General features: G+C 45.2%; 1 protein-coding gene across 1 annotated transcript in view; it reads left to right on the forward strand.

Moving 5' to 3' along the window:
- The window catches only part of LOC135514833 (partitioning defective 3 homolog), a 250,086-nt gene that overhangs the window by 119,763 nt on the left and 106,475 nt on the right, over positions 1 to 23,848 (forward strand). The window contains 7 exon segments of the mRNA XM_064938485.1: positions 12,486 to 12,568; positions 13,657 to 13,740; positions 15,028 to 15,153; positions 18,132 to 18,333; positions 18,435 to 18,627; positions 22,989 to 23,128; positions 23,388 to 23,504. Coding sequence (XP_064794557.1) covers positions 12,486 to 12,568; positions 13,657 to 13,740; positions 15,028 to 15,153; positions 18,132 to 18,333; positions 18,435 to 18,627; positions 22,989 to 23,128; positions 23,388 to 23,504 — 945 coding nt within the window.

A 23,848-nucleotide genomic window follows, 5' to 3' on the forward strand; every position in this document is an offset into this window, starting at 1 on the left:
AAGGCACTACAGAGGAAGGTGTGTCAGAGGAAGGTCCTAGAAATTGTCAGACTCCAGCCACCCTAGTCATAGACTGTTCTCTCTGGTACTGCACAACAAGCGGTACCGGAGCGCCAAGTCTAGGTCCAAGAGGCTTCTAAACTGCTTCTTCCTGCAAGCCATAAGACCCTGAACAGCTAATCAAATGCCTACACAGAGTATTTGCATTGCCCCCCCTTTTACGCTGCTGCTACTCTGTTTAATATCTATGGATAGTCACTTTACCTCTACCAACATGTACTTATTATCTCAACTAACCGGTGCCCCCGCACACTAACTCTGACGAGAGGCGGCAGCTCCGTGGGGACGAGAGGCGGCAGCTCCGTGGGGACGAGAGGCGGCAGCTCCGTGGGGACGAGAGGCGGCAGCTCCGTGGGGACGAGAGGCGGCAGCTCCGTGGGGACGAGAGGCGGCGACTTGGAATGAAATGATGGTTAAAAAGTGATAAGCAGTAATGGGCCGTCACTACCATTACTTTAATTCATTGTTTTATTCTGTGTTACAGCATTCAACCCGCATAATGCATTTAAATAACAGAAATCGAAAACCGTGATTATTTTTTAAATAATCGAAACGAAACCAACCTCAAAAAGCACTAATCGCGAAGCACTAATAATGGCTGATCCCTGGCTGTGACCCTACTCTCCGAGGGAGTCTCAGGGGAGTGGGATATGCGAAAACCACATTTCCATTTCCCCACATACTGTACAAGTTACGCACTTGTACATATGTGAAACAGGACAAATACTGTATAAGCCTCCCCCTATTTGACACACTTGCTTTATCACAGCATCACAGGATTGTACTGTGTAGAGTGGAGCCACCCTGAAGCGTGCCTCGGGCTCCCTCCCAGCCCTCTACCTGCAGATGAGAGGATATGCCTGGCAAGACAACCTTCCCTCATTACTCTGAGCTTTAGCTATCTACTCCAGCGCGCGCACACACACACACACACACACACACACACACACACACACACACACACACACACACACACACACACACACACACACACACACACACACACACACACACACACACACACACAAGCTGGAACTAGCGAGCAGGGGCCAGGGACATATACTACTGTGCTTAATTGGCTTTTTTAGGTGGGAGAATCTCTCTTCTCATTTTCTCTCCTGTGTCCTGTTGGCCACCGTAATTGGAATGCGTTCTAAATGAATGAACGAATGAGCCTTAGCCTGGCCTCAATTCTCACTTCTAGCAGTATTGTCTGAGGTTGGCTTGGATGTGCTTGGTTGTTCTAGGGCTGCATATGCCTCACACAGCTCCTGAATTCACATTACACTTGTATCCATGTCAGGAGAAAAGATACCACCATCCATTCCCTGTATTTTTTTTTTTACCTTGAATCATCATTTTTTTGCTTTCCCTCCTTCTAAGATATTTTCTGTCCGGTGTGTCCTTGTCCATTGTGTGTATCCATGTTCTTTGTCATGGTTAGACTTGGATCTGTGCATTACTAAACCACAGGGGAGAAGAAGCCTGTGGATACGGTTAGGAGCCGCTAGCTAGGGTCCCTCCAGCGCTCCCTGATTTCCTGCGCACTACAACAAAGATGAGGAAGTCCCTCAGGTGGCGGTGGAGCCGAACTGAGCCTACAGTCGCCTGGTTTAGTATGATAAATCATGTAAACCCAAGCAGTAGAGCCATAAATCATGTCTGGTGGAGCTGCTTCTGGAGGATGTGCTTCTAGATTCCTTGTTGCTAGCGGTGGAGGTATGTTTGTATGAGGCTTAATAAGACGGCTGAGTGCGAGTGGTCCACCTCTTGTCTTGGCCACTGGGGACCACAGCTCCATAAGCCCATAGAGATGACTGGAGCGCTCCTCTCCATAGAGATGACTGGAGCGCTCCTCTCCATAGAGATGACTGGAGCGCTCCTCTCCATAGAGATGACTGGAGCGCTCCTCTCCATGAGCCTCACCAGTAGGTGCTGCTGTGGCCTCAGGATTGGGGACAGGTACTGTATGGGTAACCTGGTGACCGTCACTCACTGTGTAACCCTCACTCACTTTTTCATTTCCCCTTTCTCTCGCTCACTCACTCACACCATCTCGCTGTCTCTCTCCTCGCTCTCTTTGTGTTTCCTCCGTGCTGCATCTTGCCCCCTTCCTTTTTTTCTCCCTCAAATAGGACCTCTCCTACCCACCTCTCTTATCTCTCTCTTCTCTCCATGGCCACACCGACCATACTAGCATCACTCTCATGTTCTGTCTCATCTGTATCTCTCTCCTTTCTTCTTTTCTCTCTCTGTGATCTTTGTTCTCTTTTGTTTTAATGTGACAGAGAGCTGCCTGCTGGCGCTGACATCCCGCTGAGAGAGATGAGGAGTTGAGGCTCAGGGTGCCTCTCTAGCAAGGAAAAGCACCTGGGAATGCTTCTCAACCCAGAGGCATTGTACATATTGTTGCATAATTCAACCCCACAATCCGCTAATTACAAGGAAAATGTACCCTTGCTTATACAACCTCGTTAGAAATTGATACTCTGTAAAAGTCTGCAAGACTTCCAACAACCGTTCTTCAGATTTGTCATTAGCAATATCTGAATGAGGGACAAGGACAGCCTGAAATGTGAACAGGGGGAGTGTGAGAATATGTCCATTATCGCTTTGTGGTTTAAACATGAGTGTAGTGCTATCAAAGGTAGCGCCAGGACCGGAACAACATGCCATCCATATCATTAGAGATCCTACCCGCGTTGAGGCGATGCAGTGCCCTGGCATGATACCACTTAGTGTGTAACACCGATAGGAAAAACTCTGCTTGCCATTCTATCCTTCAGATTTCCATTCTTATGAGAGCATTTCCAGACGTTTGGCCCTTTGTCAGACTGTGACTCTGCACAGACGAGACGAGCCCAGTGATCTGTGTATGTGTCCCAAACGACAGGCCCAAATGATGGACTGTGTCCAAAATGGCACCCTATTCCCTTTTATAGTGACCCATAGGGCTATGGATAAAATCACATTTTATTGGTCGCATAGACATTTAGCAGGTGTGATGTTCGGATGTACCATTCCTGTGCCGGTGTGACACGTGGTCTGCCACTGCGAGGACGATCAGCTGTACGTCCTGTCTCCCTGTAGCGCTGTCTTAGGCGTCTCACAGTACGTACGTTGCAATTTATTGCCCTGGCCACGTCTGCAGTCCTCATGCCTCCTTGCAGCATGTCTAAGGCACGTTCACGCAGATGAGCAGGGACCCTGGGCATCTTTCTTTGGTGTTTTTCAGAGTCAGTAGAAAGGCCTCGTTAGTGTCCCAAGTTTCCATAACTGTGACTTTAATTGCCTACCGTCTGTAAGCTGTTAGTGTCTTAACGACCGTTCCACAGGTGCGTGTTCATTAATTGTTTATGGTTCATTGAACTAGCATGGGAAACAGTGTTTAAACCCTTTACAATGAAGACGTGAAATAATTGGGATTTACGAATTATCTTTGAAAGACAGGGTCCTGAAAAAGGGACGTTTCTTTTTTTGCTGAGTTTATAGATATATATATATACATATATACACACACACACACACACACACACACACACACACACACACACACACACACACACACACATACAGTGGGGCAAAAAAGTATTTAGTCAGCCACCAATTGTGCAAGTTCTCCCTCTTAAAAAGATGAGGCCTGTAATTTTCATCATAGGTACACTTCAACTATGACAGACAAAATGAGAAAAAAAAAATCCAGAAAATCACATTGTAGGATTTTTAATGAATTTATTTGCAACTGGAAACACTTATCTCCCTCACTAGCTTTAAGCACCAACTGTCAGAGCAGCTCACAGATTACTGCACCTGTACATAGCCCACATATAATTTAGCCCAAACAACTACCTCTTTCCCTACTGTATTTATTTTATTTCTTTATTTTGCTCCTTTGCGCCCCATTATTTTTATTTCTACTTTGCACATCCTTCCACTGCAAATCTACCATTCTAGTGTTTTACTTGCTATATTGTATTTACTTTGCCACCATGGCCTTTTTTTCACCTTTACCTCCCTAATCTCACTTCATTTGCTCACATCGTATATAGACTTATTTTTCTACTGTATGTTTGTTTTACTCCATGTGTAACTCTGTGTCGTTGTATGTGTCAAACTGCTTTGCTTTATCTTGGACAGGTTGCAATTGTAAATGAGAACTTGTTCTCAACTTGCCTACCTGGTTAAATAAAGGTGAAATAAAAAAATAAATATACAGCAAGAGTTAAATAGGATGGCATTGACTAGAAAACATTATATGCAGTACATATGAAATGGGTAAAACAGTATGTAAACATTGTTGAAGTAACCGGTGTTCCATTATTAAAGTGACCAGTGTTCCATGTCTATGTACATAGGTCAGCAGCCTCTAAGGTGCAGGGATGAGTAACCGGGTGGTAGCCGGCTAGTGACAGTGACTAAGTTCAAAGCAGGGTACTGGGTGGACGCTGCCTAGTGACTGCTATTGAACAGTCTAATGGGCTTTAGATAGATGCTGTTTGTCAGTCTCTCGGTCCCAGCTTTGATGCACCTCTACTGACCTCGCCTTCTGGGTGATAGCGGGGTTCTTGATGATCTCCTTGGCCTTCCTCGACCATGCGGTTGTCTTACCAGGTGGTTGTTACAGCCCAACATAATGCTCTCAATGGTGCATCTGTAAAAATTAGTGAGGGTCTTAGTGGCCAATCCGGATTTCTTCTACCTCCTGAGGTTGAGGAGGCGCTGTTGCACCTTCTTCACTGCACTATGTGTATGGTGGACCAATTCAGATTGTCAGTGATGTGTACGCCGAGGAACTTGAAGCATTTCACCTTCTCCACTGCAGCCTTGTTGATGTGGATGGGTGGCGTGCTCTGCTCTGTTGTCTCCTGAAGTCCACAATCGGCTCCTTCGTTTTGTTGAAGTTGAGGGAGAGGTTATGTTCCTCGCATCACTCCGCCAGGGCCCTCACCTCCTTCCTCATCATTGTTGGTAATCAGGCCTACAACTGTTGTGTCGTCTGCAAACTTGATGATTGAGTTGGAGGCGTGCGTGGCCACACAGTCATGGGTAAACAGTGAGTACAGGAGGGGGCTGAGCATGCATCCTTGTGGAGCCCCTGCGTTGAGGGTCAGCGTAGTGGAGATGTTGTTTCCCTACCTTCACCACATGGGGGTGTCCAGGACGCAGTTGCACAGGGCAGGGTTCATACCCAGTTCCCTGAGCTTAATGATGAGCTTGGGAAGGTACTATGGTGTTGAAGGCTGAGCTATAGTCAACGAACAGCATTCTTTCATAGGTATTCCTCTTGTCCAGATGAGAGATGGTGATTGCATCATCTGTGGATCTGCTGTGATATTATCCTTAACTAGCGTCTCAAAGCACTTCATGATGACTGAAGTAAGTGTTACAGGGCGTTAGTCATTTAGTTGCTTTCTTGGGTACAGGAACAATGGTGGACATCTTGAAGTAAGTGGGGACAGCAGGCTGGGATAGGGAGAGATTGAATATGTCCGTAAACACTCCAGCCAGCTGGTCTGCACATGCTCTGAGGATGCGGCTAGGGATGCCATCTGGGCCGGCAGTCTTGTAAGGGTTAACACGCTTATATGGCTTACTCACGTCGGCCACGAAGAACGAGAGCTCAAAGTCCTCCGGAGCGGCCTGTGTCGGCGGCACTGTGTTATCCTCAGTGGTTGAAGAAGGTGTTTACTTCTCTGGGAACAATGGTGGACATCATCCAGTGAAAATGCAGAGCGCCAAATTAAACTTTCATGAAATCACACATGCAATACACCAAATTAAAGCTACACTTGTTGTTAATCCAGCCAACGTGTCAGATTTCAAAAAGGCTTTACAAACTGTGCTATTATCTGAGGACAGAAACCCAGCAAACAAACACAGACAATCATATTTCAACCCGCCAGGCACGACACAAAATGCAGAAATAAAGATATAATTCATGCCTTACCTTTGACGAGCTTCTTCTGTTGGCACTCCAATATGTCCCATAAACATCACAAATGTTCCTTTTGTTCGATTAATCCCGTCGATATATATCCAAAATGTCAATTTATTTGGCGTGTTTGATCCAGAAAAACACAGGTTCCAACTCGCGCAACATGACAAAAAAATATCTCATACATTACCTGTTATCTTTGTCCAAACATTTCAAACAACTTTCCTAATACAACTTTAGATATTTTTTTACGGAAATAATTGATCAAATTTAAGACCGGATAAACTGCGTTCAATACTGGAGGAAAATAAAGTGTAGCGAGCTTTCAGGTCATGCGCCTCTAACTAATAGTACACTTCTCTCTACCCTCGTTCTGAACAGTGCCACTTCTTCATTTCTCAAAGGAAAAATCTCAACCAATTTCTAAAGATTGTTGACACCCAGTTGAAACGATAGGAACTGCAAGCAAGTCCCTGAGTAATCTGGATTCCCAATGAAAACCCATTGGATAGAGTGACCTAAAAAAAAAATATCTGAATGGTTTGTCCTCTGGGTTTTGCCTGCCAAATATGTTCTGTTATACTCACATCATTCAAACAGTTTTAGAAATTTCAGAGTGTTTTCTATCCAAATCTACTAATATGCATATCTTAGCTTCTGGGCCTGAGTTGTAGGCGGTTTACTTTGGACACGCTTTTAATCCGGACGTGTAAATACTGCCCCCTATCCCTAATAAGTTTTTTAACTTGTCCGGTAGCAAGACGTCGGTGTCCACGATGTGGCTGGTTTTCTCTTTATAATCCGTGTTCTAAGTAGTGCACTATGTATGCAATAAGATGCCATTTGGGACGCATCCTTGCTGAACTCTCCTGACCTATATCTCCTTAAGCACAGCTGTGTGCATCACCACCAGCCATAGACATGTACAGGAAGCCAGTGTAGACAAAACTAACGCAGGGTTATAAAACCCTCTGTTAGAGCTGTTGGATTGGCTCTTGACGGAAAGTTTGTCTCGATATATAATCTGAGTAATCAGACGAGTGCATGTTTCACAAAGTCCTTTGTCTCAACTACTGGTGACTCCTTGGCCTCCCTCCTCTCTGTGTTTTCTCTGGCTTGGTGTTAGATGCTACAGTGAAACAGAACAGACTGACTCTGTTGAAAAGTAAGGCGCCACAAAGGTGAAATTCCTTTCTTCCCTGCAAGCCCAAAGGCAGCCATTTTACAGCATAACTTGTTTCTCCCTCAGCCACAAGACTGGTTGTGTGGGTAATGGGCGTCTTGTGACAATTATCTCTCTTTTTCGCTCTCTTTCTTGCTCTCTCTTTCATTCTCTCGCTCTCACATAATCTCTCTCTCTCACAGAATCTCCTCTCTTCCCCCTCTCTCTCAGCTTTCAGTTTTTACGGTTATTTGGTGTCTTATTCACACAGGGAATGCTCAGTTAACCTGACAAGTGTTCCTGCCAGCATCACAATGCAGTTACTCTGAAACATCACTTCAATCTGACTTTAGTAAATGCTTCATGTAAACCAAGTCTAATGCTGAAGTGACCTTCGTTGCTCCACAGCTTATCTGTAGAGGAATTTCTTGAACATGCAGTGGGAATTTCCTGTGTGTGTGTGTGTGTGTGTGTGTGTGAGAGATTCTCTGCTTACATATATGAATTCCTAATCTCCAATGTGTGAAACTATGCATCCTTTGTTCTCTGATTCGTCCTCACCTTGGCTAGTACATACAAGCCTGTTAATTCCTGTTTAGGGTTTTTGATGTGCTCAGTGGAGTGAGAAATAGCTCCCTCCATGCAAACAGTCTCACAACAGCTTCATTACCCCCCCAGCGAGCCACAGTAGACACACTATGCGTCCCAAATGGCACCCTATTCCCATTGTAGTGCACTATTTTTGACCAGAGCCCTCCGGACTAGGGTACCATTTGGGTTGTAACCACTGCCGCTCAATGGGGAGACCATAATCACTTCTTGGAATTCACACCCTCAACTGGTAGAAACAATGCAATATTACGTAGTCAGTCAGGTCTAGAAAAATACAGCATAACATCTAAGCATATGATTATGGTATTTATATGTACTGCGTATATGAAGTGTGTGTGATCCTACCCAACTTTGAGATGATCAAGAAGCTCATATGAGTGATCCCACCTTCGCTCTGCTCAGACTCTCGTTGGGACGGCACGAGACTGCCGTGTCTGTGTGTGCGTCCAGCTGATGCGGTGCCACTTCTCATATGCTTCCCATTACGTCCTGTGTTTCAGAACAGCCACCACCAGCCCCCCCTCCACACACACACACACACACACACACACACACACACACACCTGGCTGACTAGTTCTACTGATCGTGTTGATTGTGTTTTAACACCAAACATCACAACTGCCGGTATTTGTTGGACCAGCGCCTATGTCAACTCAGGATTCCTGTGAAAAATAGGCTAAGCAGGCCTCAGGGAAGGAGCATATACTATACCGGGACTCTGGAGTGGTAGTCCGACTAGGTCAGAGGAGGAAACCACTAAGCTACGTTTATGTATAAACGAGAGCTTGACCTCAGCAAGGAACACTTACACCCTCTCTTTTCACTTGCTGCAGGTCGTTTACATATAATCCCCTCTCATCTACACTCATTAAAACAGCGTTTAAAATATCCTCCTTTTCTCTCACTTTCTGGGGAAAAAGGGAACAGTATCGGAACGTTTCCCAAACTTGCCGTATCTCCACATTCTATGATTTAGGCTGGTTTTTGTTTACCGCACGAAGTCATTGCTATGCAGATGAGTAGTCTGTGTGTCATGTTGATATGTGCTCCGTCCCTCCCCTTCGCTGCTCTGTCAGTGATTGTCTGGATATCGGAAATGGCTGCTCGGGAATTAAGTGGATCGCAGATGGAGCTTTTGAGAGGAGAGACTGGAAATCTCATTTTGCGCCTCCGTATTGTTATTGCTCTGCTGGCTGCTCTGAAAACGGCTTAGCTGGGTGTTTTTCTTTGGGCCCTCCACTCTCATTGCCTGTTTATATACAGACAGTACACCAGGCAGTCAGTTTCCTTTGCCTTACACTGTCTGCCTCAGACTGGGCTAAGGACACCCCGTATCCTGTCAACGTCATCCTGTCAGTGTTTTTTGTGTGTTTTCAGCCAGCCGACAGGAAAGTGTGTCCAGTGCAATCGAAAGTATTCAGATCCCTTGACTTTTTCCACATTTTTACACGTTACAGCCATATTTTGAAATTGATGAGGACAAACACATTTAATCCATCTACACCCTATAGATTTTTTTTACATTGCAAATTTATAAAAAATAAAAACATATACCTTATATAATTCAGAGCATTTGCTATGAGACTCAAAATTGAGCTCTACGGACAATTCCTTCGACATCGTGAGTTGTTTTTTAGTTCTGACATGCGCTATCAACTGTGGGACCTTATATATAGACAGGTGTTTGCCTTTCCAAATCATGTCCAATCAGTTGAATTTACCACAGGTGCACTCCAAGTTGTAGAAACATCTCAAGGTTGATGAAAGGAAACAGGATGTACCTGAGCTAAATTTTGAGTTTCATAGCAAATGCTCTGAATAATGTAAATAAGGTATTTTTTTATATGTATTTTTTAATACATTTGCTAACATTTCTCAACCTGTCTTCACTTTGTCATTAGAGGGTATTGTGTGTAGATTGAGGAAAACAATTTGTTACGTTACAGGGCTGTAAACGTAACGAAATGTGGAAAAGGTCACGTCGCCTTCATAATTGACTGTCTAGCAGTAAAAATTAGGCCTGTTTAACATAGTAGCAGTGGCAATGATGTGTGCGGTATTGGCAGTCTGCTTGACTATGAGACTTAATTTAATTCACTAGTAGTTGTAATTGGATATAGTGCTCCTTAATGATCCTAAGGACACCTGGGGCTCTCTGTATGCATACTGTCTCACTTCCCCAGAAATGGAACCAAATCTAGTTTTAAAGCTCGAATCCTCAATTGAAACGATAACAAAGCGGACACCCCGTCCTGTGTTATGGTAAAAATGTTGAGGGATGGGCCTGGAGGAATGCAACCACTCTCAAATTCATAGACACTGCTATGGATACAAGGACTGACCGTCCATGATAGTTTCAACCAGGCTATACAGTCTTTGTTTACAAACGTTGTTAAACAAGCTATTATTTTGGGATCTGATGAAGTATGACAGTTGACCTAAGCTCGTAAGGCATTTATGTTATATTCTTTAATGGGCATTTTTAATACATTTTTTAAGTCAAATGAATGTAGCAACTACAGATTCCAGCTTTAAGAGGGGATTCCTGGGAGGGGTCACCAAGCCAGTGACACAGGGACCTGTTTGTCAGGTCTCTATTAGATATATTAAAGACTCCTGTAGGTATTTGAAGGCTTGTGTGTGTTTCTGTGTCTCTGCGGGTGCGTGTCTGTGTGTCCCCGTAAACAATCAGCAGTCCATTTCCAGCAGGAGCACACTTCATTAAGTACAGTCTGTCCTTCTGCTACACAGGCCACTTCATTGACACTGAGAGCTAGAAGGGGGGGGGCTTGGATTGATTGTACTATTCAAATTGAATGAGCCCACAGGCCCAAGTGTCGTTGGGGTAGATCACTAAGATGTGGAAACAAACAATGGCTCGGCTGAAAAAGACACCGTGGCCTGTCCTGTGATAAAGGGAGTAGTGCCATTTGGGACTCAGCCAACGGCCTGCGTTACCTGCCTGCCTGTAGCATGTCTTGTCTTCCCAGTAGCCATTAAACCCCAGCCCCGACTTGCACATATAGTGTTCTAACCACTTGGTTAGATTGGGAGGAAATGTACGTCCTGTTGGCACAGGAGGAGGGTAGTGCCATGTTGTGTTTTTAAGTGACTTTTGACAGTTAAATCTTTAATGTGAAGTCTTGAAAGTCTCTCTTTTAGTTGCTGTAGGGTTATTGAGTACGCTGTGTATGGAAGTGCAAACTGTCATATTTGAGACACTCCTATCACTATCAAGTATCATCAACCACCATCTTGAGCCAGCAATAGCCAGCAGAATGTGTATCGACTGTAGTTTGATCAAATTATGTTAGTTTTTGCAGACAACATATTTGAGTCACTCAAATCACTCGCATCTTGATGCTGGGTGTGTGGGTGCGTTGTGGGGCCCTATCGCCCTGAGCCAATAGTTTAATGATGGAGAACAGACAGTGTCTGCAACCTTCCCCTCAACATTCGCTCCCTGTCCCTGTGCCTTGCCTGGGAGGAGAGACGATGCCTGCATCCCAAATGCCACACTATTACATTTTTTAAAGTCACTTCTTTTGACCAGGGCCCACTGCGCAGGTTAGGAAAATGGAATTGTCACTCAATGAATAAAACAGAAGTCCTTAGAGAAGCTGCTATTGAAATGTGGTAGTGGGACTCGCCTGAGGCATCTGTGATGCTGAATGTGATTCACAAACCCTTTCAAGGAACATAGTGTTGTCTTGGGGAATAGAATGTGAATATTGTGTTTTTCTTTACCTTTTCATAAATATCTGCCCCTGCCTGTTTCTTTCTTTGGAGAAAGGCTGCCCTCCCCTTTCTCTGTCTACACAATATCGTTTACGTGTAACCCACGGCGTCTCCAACCCGTTTGCCGCGCTCAGAAACCAATTAACAAGCCATAACTCCGATTTAAGCATAGGACACGTTTCTATGAGACGTGCTCTGTAGCCACTGTGAGCTTCGTCTGAAGGACAACAGGACTGTGGTTCAGACAGGCAGCGTAGCCCCCGCCACTGTATGTCCCCCTCCCAAGCAGCAAACAGTGCACTGTCATGGCAACAATGACAGTCTAACCGTATAACCGACGGTTATTGATGCCGAACGTCGTGAAAATAAAACAAGTCATGAGGGGTAAAGAAAAAGAAGCGCCATCTAAAATGTCATTGCCGACACAGCCATCGTTTTTTAATACTGAGGCCAGCTGTTGCCGTGGCTGTTGTTGCCGTGGCTCCTCCGCCTTCTCCGGTGTCGCTGTCTGCTCTCTCGCGGGCGCTCTCTAGGTCTCCTGAGTCACTCCGGAGTCCTGGCTCTACTGAGACAGAAGATATACAGTACAATAGGAGCAATGTCCAGAGTCCGGGCACAGTGAGAGATGGCAGACTGAGGGTTAGAGGGCTTTGTGCATTTTCAAAGGAGAGCAGCACCTGTCATGTCTACCTGGCCATTTTTTTTTCAGGTTTGAATAGCAGCAAATACACAGGCTCTAATAGGGACTGTTATGTAGGTTACCTGTCTGTTTGGTCATGTTTCCTACTTACCGTTTTTGAATGATTTTAAACCATTACCACTCATTTCGGCGTGGAATGGAACATCGTTCCATGTCTGTTCCGATAGGACTCCAGAAGCCTGGTTTGATGGGATGTCCAAGTGCTGTCACAGAGATCCTTTTAATCAATGTAGGAGTTCTATATGTAATTCTATGGCTGTTGTCTTGTGTTTTGCAGGATGAGGAGGAGGAGAACAGCAGGATCGAGCCGATTGGCCGAGCTGATTCCTGTATGGACCACACCCCTCTGAGGTCCCTAGAGTAAGTTCCTCAGAAAGTTGTCCAATTACAGATAGAGGACTATACGTCCCAATTGGCACCCTATTCCCTATATAGAATTACGGAATATAGCCCACTATATAGTGAATAGCGTGCAATTTGGGATATATCCAGGGCTTTTGGCTCTGCTTATTTCTCAAACTACCTCTTTGATCACCTGATGTTGATCACTAACAAGTAAAGGAAGTAGCATTCACATGGAGCAGGAGAATGAGTGCCAGTTAACTACCTAAAACCTCTGAGCTGAACCTAACCCCACACCACTGCTGCTATCATTTCTTCTCCATGTTTTAATTCATGTAAATAATATTTCTAGATTCAGGACAGGTAATATTTCGTTCAACAGGTTTGGAGAAAATCTTTTTAAACCCCTGGCTAACGTTCGTTGTTGGAACTCGGGTGAACCCAACATCATCATCAACCATAAAACTGACCCATGTGCTGATCCATTGTCTTGGCGATATTAATAACTCTCATTGTTTTCTAACGGTCATTAACTCTCTTGCATGCCTCCAGTCTAATCTGCAGGTACAGTATGTCGTTGATATTATTTCACCCAGTAAGGACGGTTCGTATGCGTAGTACCTTTATCCTACAGGAAACAGAAACACGTCTGATGGCTATGGAAGGTCAATGGGTCACAGGTCAAAGAACACAAGATCAACCATGTTTTAAAAACACATTTGATACAATTTACTGAATAGAACTATCAAATCTAAATCTATATAACATCTGGGGGGGAAATCAGAATCTGAAAGACCATCTGAAGGTTTAGATATATATGTATAGATATATATGACATGTACAAATATTGTATACATAGTATTTATGGAAACCTACCTTGACACTCCTTAGAACTGGGTTCTGAATGATGCGTTTCTGTGACCTGGGATGTGGGGAGAAGCCCCTGGTGTGACGTTCATCCCTAGTGCTTCAGACAGACATGTTTTTTTTATTAATTTCTGCCTGCTCCGTTTGTTATGGTTTCTTCCCCCTTCCTTACTTCCAGTTGTTTTGCCCGTATGTGGTTTCACCCTCTCACCCCCTCCTCATCCATCATTGTCTCACAGTGACATTGTAAAGCTGGTAGAAGTCTCCAATGATGGCGGGCCCTTGGGGATCCATGTAGTACCTTTCAGTGCCCGGGACCGCAGGTAAAGCCCTCCCACTATTACAGCACCTGACAGACAGGCAGCAGGCTCACTGACGCTATGCAGGCCTGACGCTGAGAGGGAGAACGAGGGAGGGGGGGAGACAAAGAGAGAGGGAGGGAGAGAGCTTAGTCTGCCATGGCCCCTGCATCCTCCTCGTGTGCCCCAGTGTACTACACACCCACTACACATGGACCTACACTTCATACACGTCGTGCTCACACATCATGAAGTGATTAGCTAGTTTACAGCGATCAATCATGGTTGTTCCCGCGTTTGCAGGTGACTGTCATGTTCCTCCGTGACTCCCGTCTGAAGGATTTGACATGATTTGAAGGTTGCGTCATATTTCACATTTCAGTCCACATACGTCTCAGAAGATGTAAAGGAATAATTTATTTAACCGGTCTTGCATTTTATGTCCACTAGCACATACCTAGGTTTACAGTTCCTGGTCCTAAATCTGTTTGTGCTGTCATGTTAACTCCTTGTCATGCCACACAGGACAAGACGTGGCAAGGAGGGGCATGATGGCATAAACAGACTGGTACCCAGGCGAGCTTATTCCCTCCAGAGTCAGAGAATCTTCCAGCCGAGGTTCTGGAAAAGTGGGGGATTATGGGAAAGGCACGGCATCTCACGGTGTGTCTACATACCTGTGAATAATACGTTATCTTTGAATAGTTTTAGCACATTTATGGTAATTTGCTTGATTTCCATGGAACCCTGGCCTACTCGGTATTCAATATTTCAGCGAAGTCAGCATTGTTTTTGCAGTCAGGAAGCCTGGAGGTTTACTATGGCGGATTACTGCGCTGACAGCCGTCACATCTGAAGGCTTCCCGAACTCAAATGTGACGGAGTAGCATTTCTCTTAAGTCCTACGTCTTACTGTCGACCTGACCATTTCTCCTGTCAGAATGATACTGTTTGGCATTTGGCAGTTCAGTCGGGAGCTGAACTTGGAATTCAGGTAAGAGAGACGCCACAAATAGTCGCTCGATCTCAAAAACAGATTGAAAATGTATGCACTCACTATTTTAAGTCTGGTTAAGATGCCTAAAATGGAAATTAAAACCATACACCAGCCAGTGGCCTCAGTGAGGATGCAGATGACATGAAGGACATGTTCCTACAGTAAAGTGTTGGTCATGTAGAGCCTAGACGTTTGCTGCAAAGCTTTTCAGTAGATCTCTTCCCAGGCCTGCTCTGAGTCTCATTTTGAACCCTGAAGGCTCTTGCACGGCTGCCAGCAGCATTAAACCAACGTCTGCTTCTGAATGTTTCCAGGACTCTAGGCCTGTTGGTCAAGCGCCTGGAGAGGGGAGGCAAGGCGCAGGAGCAGGGTCTGTTCCAGGAGAACGACTGCATCGTACGCATTAATAATGGAGACCTGCGGAACATCCATTTTGAACAGTAAGACACCTGTATCCACCGAGCCGGAGTGGACCACCGGTCCTGAGCCCCCTGCCCCGCCAGTCCCTCCCCTGCTCCTCTCCCTCCATCTCCTCTGCACGGCTCTGTCTTCTAACCGAAGCAGGGCCTCTGTTGCCGCCGCTGTCTGTTGCAAAGCTAACCTCGTTCCTGTTTGACTCCTCCTAGGTTGATCATACTGTTGTGTCTTGGTAAAATGGAGGCTGCCTGCTGTCCTCTCCATACCTTCAATCCTTTCTATATCCCCATATATCTATCAGCTCCATCGGCTGCTGTGAATACTAACCCCTCCCTGTTTAACTCTTAGGTCAAGCCTACCTTCAGTAGGCGCTACCCACTCAGCATCCATTCCTTTGTCTCTCAGCTCCATTGGCTCCCTCGCTACCGCTGCTTAACTTCCATAGCTTCTGATTGTCAGTGATTTCTCTCTCTCTCGCTCTCTCTCTGTCTGACCAGATCCTAACACCCTAACTGCTGCTGCTGCCTCCCATCCCACTCTGCTGCAGATACTGTTCCATAGAAATAGAATGAGTACTTCCTGCTCTACGCCTGTGGGTACACTCAAAATGGCCTGCCATTATGGCGTCATTGACTTGAATCGGGAGCCCATTCTATTCATTCTAGCTAAAGCTTCTGAATACAATGTGAAGTCTCTCTTTGTCCTCTGTGGTCTACTGGATGTCTGTCAACATCAACGGGCTGCTCCAGGTTTTGTGCTTTTCAGAAGCATCGGCACTACTGTCATGGATTTCATGTGCGCACACACTCACTCACAATAAACCTATGGCTATACTACAGCCCTCCCAGACCCTTCTTTAAAGATAAAAAAATACGCTCTTCTGACATTTAGCATGTGTAAAACTGTCTGTTTTCATATATTCAATTCAACCCCAGTAAATAACCTGGGATAGGAAACCGATTACATCTTGTCTGGGACTTGATCTAGCCTGAAATTGGGAAGTCACTGGGCGATATCCATTTCCTTTGGGAATATTATTAGTGGCTGGGAAAACAGCTAGAAATTTTGGCAAGGAATTGCAGGTTCATTGGGAGTGGGGTTATGATGTCTGTTCATCTTTTCTTTGAGATTGGAGATGTCTACATCCCAAATAGTACCCTATGCCCTACAGTGAGGGAAAAAGTATTTGATCCCCTGCTGATTTTGTATGTTTGCCCACTGACAAAGACATGATCAGTCTATAATTGTAATGGTGGGTTTATTTGAACAGTGAGAGACAGAATAACAACAAAAGAAATACAGAAAAACGCATGTCAAAAATTGTATAAATTGATTTGCATTTTAATGAAGTAAATAAGTATTTGACCCCCTCTCAATCAGAAAGATTTCTGGCTCCCAGGTGTCTTTTATACAAGTAACGAGCTGAGATTAGGAGCACACTCTTAAAGGGAGTGCTCCTAATCTCAGTTTGTTACCTGTATAAAAGACACCTGTCCAAAGAAGCAATCGATCAATCAGATTCCAAACTCTCCACCATGGCCATGACCAAAGAGCTCTCCAAGGATGTCAGGGACAAGATTGTAGACCTACACAAGGCTGGAATGGGCTACAAGACCATCGCCAAGCAGCTTGGTGAGAAGGTGACAACAGCTGATGCGACCAAAATGGAGCTCTTTGGCATCAACTCAACCTGTCGTGTTTGGAGGAGGAGGAATGCTGCCTATGACCCCAAGAACACCATCCCCACAGTCAAACATAGAGGTGGAAACAGTATGCTTTGGAGGTGTTTTTCTGCTAAGAGGACAGGACAACTTCACTGCATCAAAGAGACGACGGACGGGGCCATGTATCATCAAATCTTGGGTGAGAACCTCCTTCCCTCATTAAAAATGGGTTGTGGATGGGTATTCCAGCATGAAAATGACCCAAACACACGGCCAAGGCAAAAAGGAGTGGCTCAAGAAGAAAAACATTAAGATCCTGGAGTGGCCTAGCCAGTCTCCAGACCTTAATCCCATAGAAAATCTGTGGAGGGAGCTGAATGTTCGAGTTGCCAAACGTCAGCCTCGAAACCTTAATGACTTGGAGAAGATCTGCAAAGAGGAGTGGGACAAAATCCCTCCTGAGATGTGTGCAAACCTGGTGGCCAACTACAAGAACCATCTGACCTCTGTGATTGCCAACAAGGGTTTTGCCACCAAGTGCTAAGTCATGTTTTGCATAGGGGTCAAATACTTATCTCCCTCATTAAAATGCAAATCAATTTATAACATTTTTGACATGCGCTTTTCTGGATTTTTTTTGTTTGTTATTCTGTCTCTCACTGTTCAAATAAACCGACCATTAAAATTATAGACTGATAATTTCTTTGTCCGTGGGCTAACGTATAAAATCAGCAGGGGATCAAATACTTTTTTCCCTCACTGTATATAGTACACTGCTTTTGCCCAGAGTCTATAGCCCCTGGCCTATGGTGCCATTGGGAATGCATCCGAGATGACTAGCAAAGTCAACTTTACTGTACTGTAACAGGTGTGGCAAACAAGACTACTGCTACGGCAACATTACACTCGATAGATATTTTTACCTCATGTTGAAGGGGTTTAAAAGGATTTCTCGCCAATCATTCTATGAAAAGCCCCATTCCTTTCATCTGTAGCCAATTGTGGGATTACATGATAAAACCTGGCAAACCTATTCTAAAGCTGTACATGGTTACTTTCAACAGGCTTTAGTCACTGATACACAGTGCAGGTGGACCACCACTAGTGTATAGTGTGTCTGCGTGATCCACCAGCCCTGTTTTGACTGTAGGGTCGCAAAATTCCAGTAACTTTCTCTAAAACTCCTGGTTTTGGAGGATTCAGAATTTCCTGTTTTTATTTCACTCGATTCCCAAAATCGTCCAACAGGACTTCCAGAACACCAAGGGAATGTTGGGGAAATGACCTGCGATTTTGCCACGCTGGTTGACTGTTGTTTTGGTTCTGTCTTCCCTCAGAGCCCAGAACATGTTCCGCCAGGCCATGCGTTCCCCAGTCATCATGTTCCACGTCGTTCCCAACCTGATGAAGGCCCAGTACGAGCAGCTGTCACACAGCGAGAGGAACCCCAACGTGGCCTACTCCTCTGGACGCTTCAGCCCCGACTCCCTAGCTAGCGAGAGAGGCAGCACCACCTCAGGCCTAGACCACACCCCACAGGTTTCTCACTATTTTTCTATACTCGCTGTCGTTGCTTTTCGAATGCAAGGCACATTCCTGTGGAAAGAGACAATAAAATACTGTCTTATCTTAATTCACAGTCCCGGGGTCCCCACCCCCACCCTCACCCGGAGCAGGGAGACGCATACACTCCTCTACCCCACCCCCATGGGGGCTCCATGGGCAAGCCCCCATCCGGCCACGCCCCCTCCCCGCACAGGATGCTAAACTCAACCCCCACGGCGGGCTTCACCAAAAAGGTTGGCAGGAGACTCAACATCCAGCTCAAGAAAGGTCAGCATCCAACCCACACACACACACACACACACACACACACACCTTAAGCTCAGCATCTGTTTAACCTCAGGAGGGCCGTGAGCTTTTCCTGACTATGACCATCCCAAGGCCCAGAGGGGTTTTTCCCCCAGGTCAGTTCATGTGGTCAGGAAAAGCTCCTGGTCCTACATATTGAATGGTTGGAATCCATTCTTCACAGAGGTGGTTTGTGATTAGCCCGACAGAGAAAGCATCGCTGTAATCCTCTCCAGCCATGGTGGGTCTGAGAAAATTGCCTTCTTTCCTTCCCTCATTCTAAGAATGAACATCTTGGCCATGTTCTGTTATAATCTCCACCCAGCACAGCCAGAAGAGGACTGGCCACCCCACATAGCCTGGTTCCTCTCTAGGTTTCTTCCTAGGGTTTGGCCTTTCTAGGGAGTTTTTCCTATCCACCGTGCTTCTACACCTGCATTGCTTGCTGTTTGGGGTTTTAGGCTGGGTTTCTGTACAGCACTTTGAGATATCAGCTGATGTACGAAGGGCTATATAAATACATTTGATTTGATTTGATTGAAGAATTTAGCTTCTCAGCCTCAGAGGAAAAATAACTTGTGTTTAGGTTTGTGTGATGAAGTTGTATGAATAAATGACTATTCTATTTAGGACTTCAAAGAAGACATTGTCAAATTGTTTGGTTCAAAAGAAATATTCATATTATTACAGTCACTTCAAAATTAACACACAGTACCAGTCATAGGTTTGGACACCTACTCATTCAAAGGTTTTTCTTTATTTTTACTTTTTAATAATAGTGAAGACATCAAAACTACGAAATACCACATATGGAATCATGTAGTAAGCAAAAACAGTTTTAAACAAATGAAAATCTATTTAATATTTGAGATTCTTCAAAGTGCCACCCTTTGCCTTGATGACAGCTTTGCACACTCTTGGCATTTTCTCAACCAGCTTCACCTGGAATGCTTTTCCAACAGTCTTGAAGGAGTTCCCACATATATGCTGAGCACTTGTTGGCTGTTTTTCCTTCACTCTTCGGTCCAACTCTTCCCAAACCATCTCAATTGGGTTGAGTTCGGGGATTGTGGAGGCCAGGTCATCTGATGCAGCACTCCATCACTCTCCTTCTTGGTTAAATGGCCCTTACAAGCAGGTGTGTTTTGGGTCATTGTCCTGTTGAAAAACAAATGATAGTCCCACTAAGTGCAAACCAGATGGGATGGTGTATCACTGCAGAATGCTGTGGTAGCCATTCTGGTTAAGCGTGCCTTGAATTCTAAATAAAACACAGTGTCACCAGCAAAGCACCATCACACCACCTCCTCCATGCTTCACGGTGGGAACCACACATGTGGAGATCATCCGTGCACCTACTCTGCGTCTCACAAAGACACGGTGTTCGGAAACAAAAATCTCAAATTTGGACTCCTCAGACAAAGGGACAGATTTCCAACGGTCTAATGTCCTTTGCTCGTGTTTCTTGGCACACCTGTTAATTGAAATTCATTCCAAGTGACAAACCTCATGACAGCTTTGCACTCTCTCAAACTGCTCCATCAAGGCAAGGGGGTGGCTACTTCAAAGAATCTCAAATATAAAATATATTTTGATATGTTTAACACTTTTTTTGCTTACTTTTCTAAATGTTTCATTTAACTAGGCAAGTCAGTTAAGAACAAATTCTTATTTACAATGACGGCCTACCCCGACCAAACCCTAACCCGGACGACGCTGGGCCAGTTGTGCGGCGCCCTACGGGACTCCCAATCACGGCCGGTTGTGATACAGCCTGGAATCGAACCAGGGTCTGTAGTGGCCTCTAGCACTGAGAGGCCGTGCCTTAGATCGCTTACGCCACTCGGCCGGTTGTGATACAGCCTGGAATCAAAGCAGGGTCTGTAGTGACGCCTCTAGCACTGAGAGGCCGTGCCTTAGATCGCTGCGCCACTCGGGAGCTTTATTGCTACATGATTCCATACGTTTTATTTCATCGTTTTGATGTCTTCACTATTATTCTAGAATATAGATGAAAATAAAGAGAATCCCTGGAATGAGTAGGTGTCCAAACGTTTGACTGGTACAGTACGCTTCTCATTGCTCTTTTAATGAACAGACACACATATCAGAATCAGTCAATGTTGCCTTAAATGTCAATAAAGATGGCCAAAAGGCCTCCCACCTTTGCCTGAAATGGTAGAGAGAAAATGTGTTGCAGATCCAGATTGATCCATTCATTCCAAATTCAACACATCTCTGGAGTGTATGTAGTGACTAACAGCTGGACAGAGTTGGCACAGCACAGGCCTCTGCAATAGGAGACACGCAGTCAGGCAGGTAGGCAGGCCATAGGAGACCAGTTGTGTGTGCCGGCACGGGCAACTGGGGGAGACAGAGGGCTTGTTGCTAGGCAGCCAATCGTCTGTGTAGTGTACACTACGTCAAAAGGCATGTTGAAAATCAACGGGCCGCTCCGTATGGCACACTAGCACTGCGTAGGGATCTCTTCACTGCCTTGGCCAGGTATGATGTATGTGTCCCAAACAGCACCCTATTCGCTATAGTGCACTATTTTTGACCACGGCCCATAGGGCTCTGGTTAAAAGTAGTGCACTATGTAGGGAATAGGGTGCCATTTATACAGTCCCCACAGACCACATCCAGGTGTGTATCATACTATTAGGTTTTTATTCAGTTTCTTTTGAAAGGAGGCCTACATAAACATAGCACTGTTAATAACATCTACAGCCTTTGGCTTGTTTGTTGTGTTTTGAGTGCAGCAGACTGAACCTTATTTGGTGGATAGATTTAGTTGGTTTGTCGACATCTTAAAGGGCTACTTCAAAATTTTGGCAATGAAGACCTTTAACTACTTCCCCAGAGTCTGATACCATTTTAATGTCTGTGTGTGTGCAGTTTGAAGGAAGTTGCTTACTAGCTTTGAGCGCAATGACTGGAAGTCTATGGTAACAGCTAGCTTTTGCCATAGACTTCCAGTCATTGTGCTAATACTAGTTAGCAATTGTGCTAACGCTAGTTAGCAACTTCTTTCAAACTGCACACACAGACATGAAAATGGTATCCACGAGTTAATTTGACTTTGGGGAAATAAAAAGATGGCTTTTTTGCAGAAATCCCGACGTATCCCTTTAAGATGTCAACAGAACAAACTCACTGGCTTTTTCACAAAACTCTAACACAATCAATCTGGGATATTACAAGACTGATCTAACTTGTCTTGAAAGATCCCGTGTACCAAATGAAACGCATTAATGCTAATGCCATTTACCGGTAACTATAATACGGGCCCGTCCTATGGTGGGAAGTTGATTGGCTTATTGACATGGAGGGGATTTAGATTGCTCTGAAACAGAATCCTCAGAGTGTTCTGGAATCCTCTCTGTGTTTGCCTTGCCTGCATTACCATACACATCTCCGACAGAGACAGAGGGGTTAGGCTTGGCAGACATTCTTCTAATGATCGGACTGTGGTGCCGGCGGGAGAGGAGAGAGAGATACCATCCTCAAACTCTGGACTCTGATTCAGGCCAGGCGGATTCCGTAGGTCAATACGCTTCGTCTCAGCCTTTCATACTAGCTGTCCAGAATCCTTCCCATGTTGCATTTTCACTTTGGAATGCCTCATGGCCATGTCTGAATACCCATACTTGCTTTGTAGATAGGCTTTTTGGGTATGCGAATTGAACACGTTTTATAGTAAGTGAAATTTCCGAACATTAAGTATACTTTAAATGCCAGGATGTCATAGCCATTTTGGCTTTACATCTGGAAATCGCTGCATGCTATTGAGGAAGAGAATTGTCTTTTCCGACCCACATGTTTGACAAGGGGCGGCAGGGTAGCCTAGTGGTTAGAGCGTTGGACTTGCAAGTTCAAACCCCCAAGCTGAGAAGGTACAAATCTGTCGTTCTGCCCCTGAACAGGCAGTTAACACACTGTTCCCAGGCCGTCATTGAAAATAAGAATTTGTTCTTAACTGACTTGCCTGGTTAAATAAAGGTAAAAAAACAAAAAAAAAACGCTGATAATCAAGAGAAGGGGACGCGAAATGAACAGATGGCGGGAAGCAACGCAATTGCAAATTAGATTACATGTTCTTGGTATGGGTGAGCCTAGTATGTTGATATTTGTTGCTTACTGCATACATTTCCACTAAACAGTACGTTCTAAATAGTATGTAGTATGTGTAATACACAGTATGTCGTTTTGGTAAGTAGGAGGCAAGACACATTTCAAACACAGCCAGAATGTCTTGCTGCTGTGTAGACCTTCTTGTACCTGTGATATGAGGGGAGTCTAAATGTGACAGGCGTTTCACATCCTCCTGTTTCATCCCTTAGGTCCAGAGGGTCTGGGTTTCAGCATCACTTCGCGCGACGTCCCCATCGGCGGCTCGGCGCCCATCTACGTGAAGAACATCCTGCCCCGAGGAGCTGCCATCCAGGACGGACGCCTCAAGGCTGGAGACAGGCTGCTGGAGGTGAGACCCGAGACCAGGGGATGCTTCGGTAAAACGCTCTCATTGTCTGGTCACCCTGTTTCTAGATCTCTGTTCCCAATGGTTAATGTTGTGTTAGCCTATAATACGGTGTGACTTCTGGCACGTAGGAACATGTTGTTTAGGCTCATAATAGTGTCTTGGTGGGATCAGTGAATGGCAGCGGGTTACTCAGTGTGGGATTTAGGGGTCAAAATCAGAATGTGAATCTGTATGTTACTAATTGCCGTATGTGTTCCAGGTGAATGGAGTGGACTTGGTTGGTCGGACCCAGGAGGAAGTGGTCGCTCTGCTGAGGGCCACGCCTATGGGAGGAGCTGTGGGGCTGGTGGTGCTACGTCAGGAGGAGACCTTCCTGGTAGGTCTCTCTGCTCCCCTAACACTGCAAACTCTACATTCCCTCCTCTCTAGGATGCTTAGAGTCCCCATTTGTCATAATGTCCCCTACTCTCAGGAAAGTGTGTGTGTACATCAATATGCATGTCGTGGGGCCCTGTGGCTGTGTGCGTCTTATACCTTGTCACGGTTAATCTCCCAAGTTCCCCAGTAAGTATTGTGTTTTCCTTCCATTCTCCTCCTCACACAACATGCCAATGCAGCATGCAGATTGATTGTGCTACTCTGGCACGGCGCTACTCTCTCTTATCCGTGTCTATGTCCCAAATGGCATCCTATTCCCTACATAGTGCACTACTTTTGATC

Source organism: Oncorhynchus masou, chromosome 3 (genome assembly GCF_036934945.1).
Source record: "Oncorhynchus masou masou isolate Uvic2021 chromosome 3, UVic_Omas_1.1, whole genome shotgun sequence".
In the NCBI taxonomy this organism is placed as follows: Eukaryota; Metazoa; Chordata; class Actinopteri; order Salmoniformes; family Salmonidae; genus Oncorhynchus; species Oncorhynchus masou.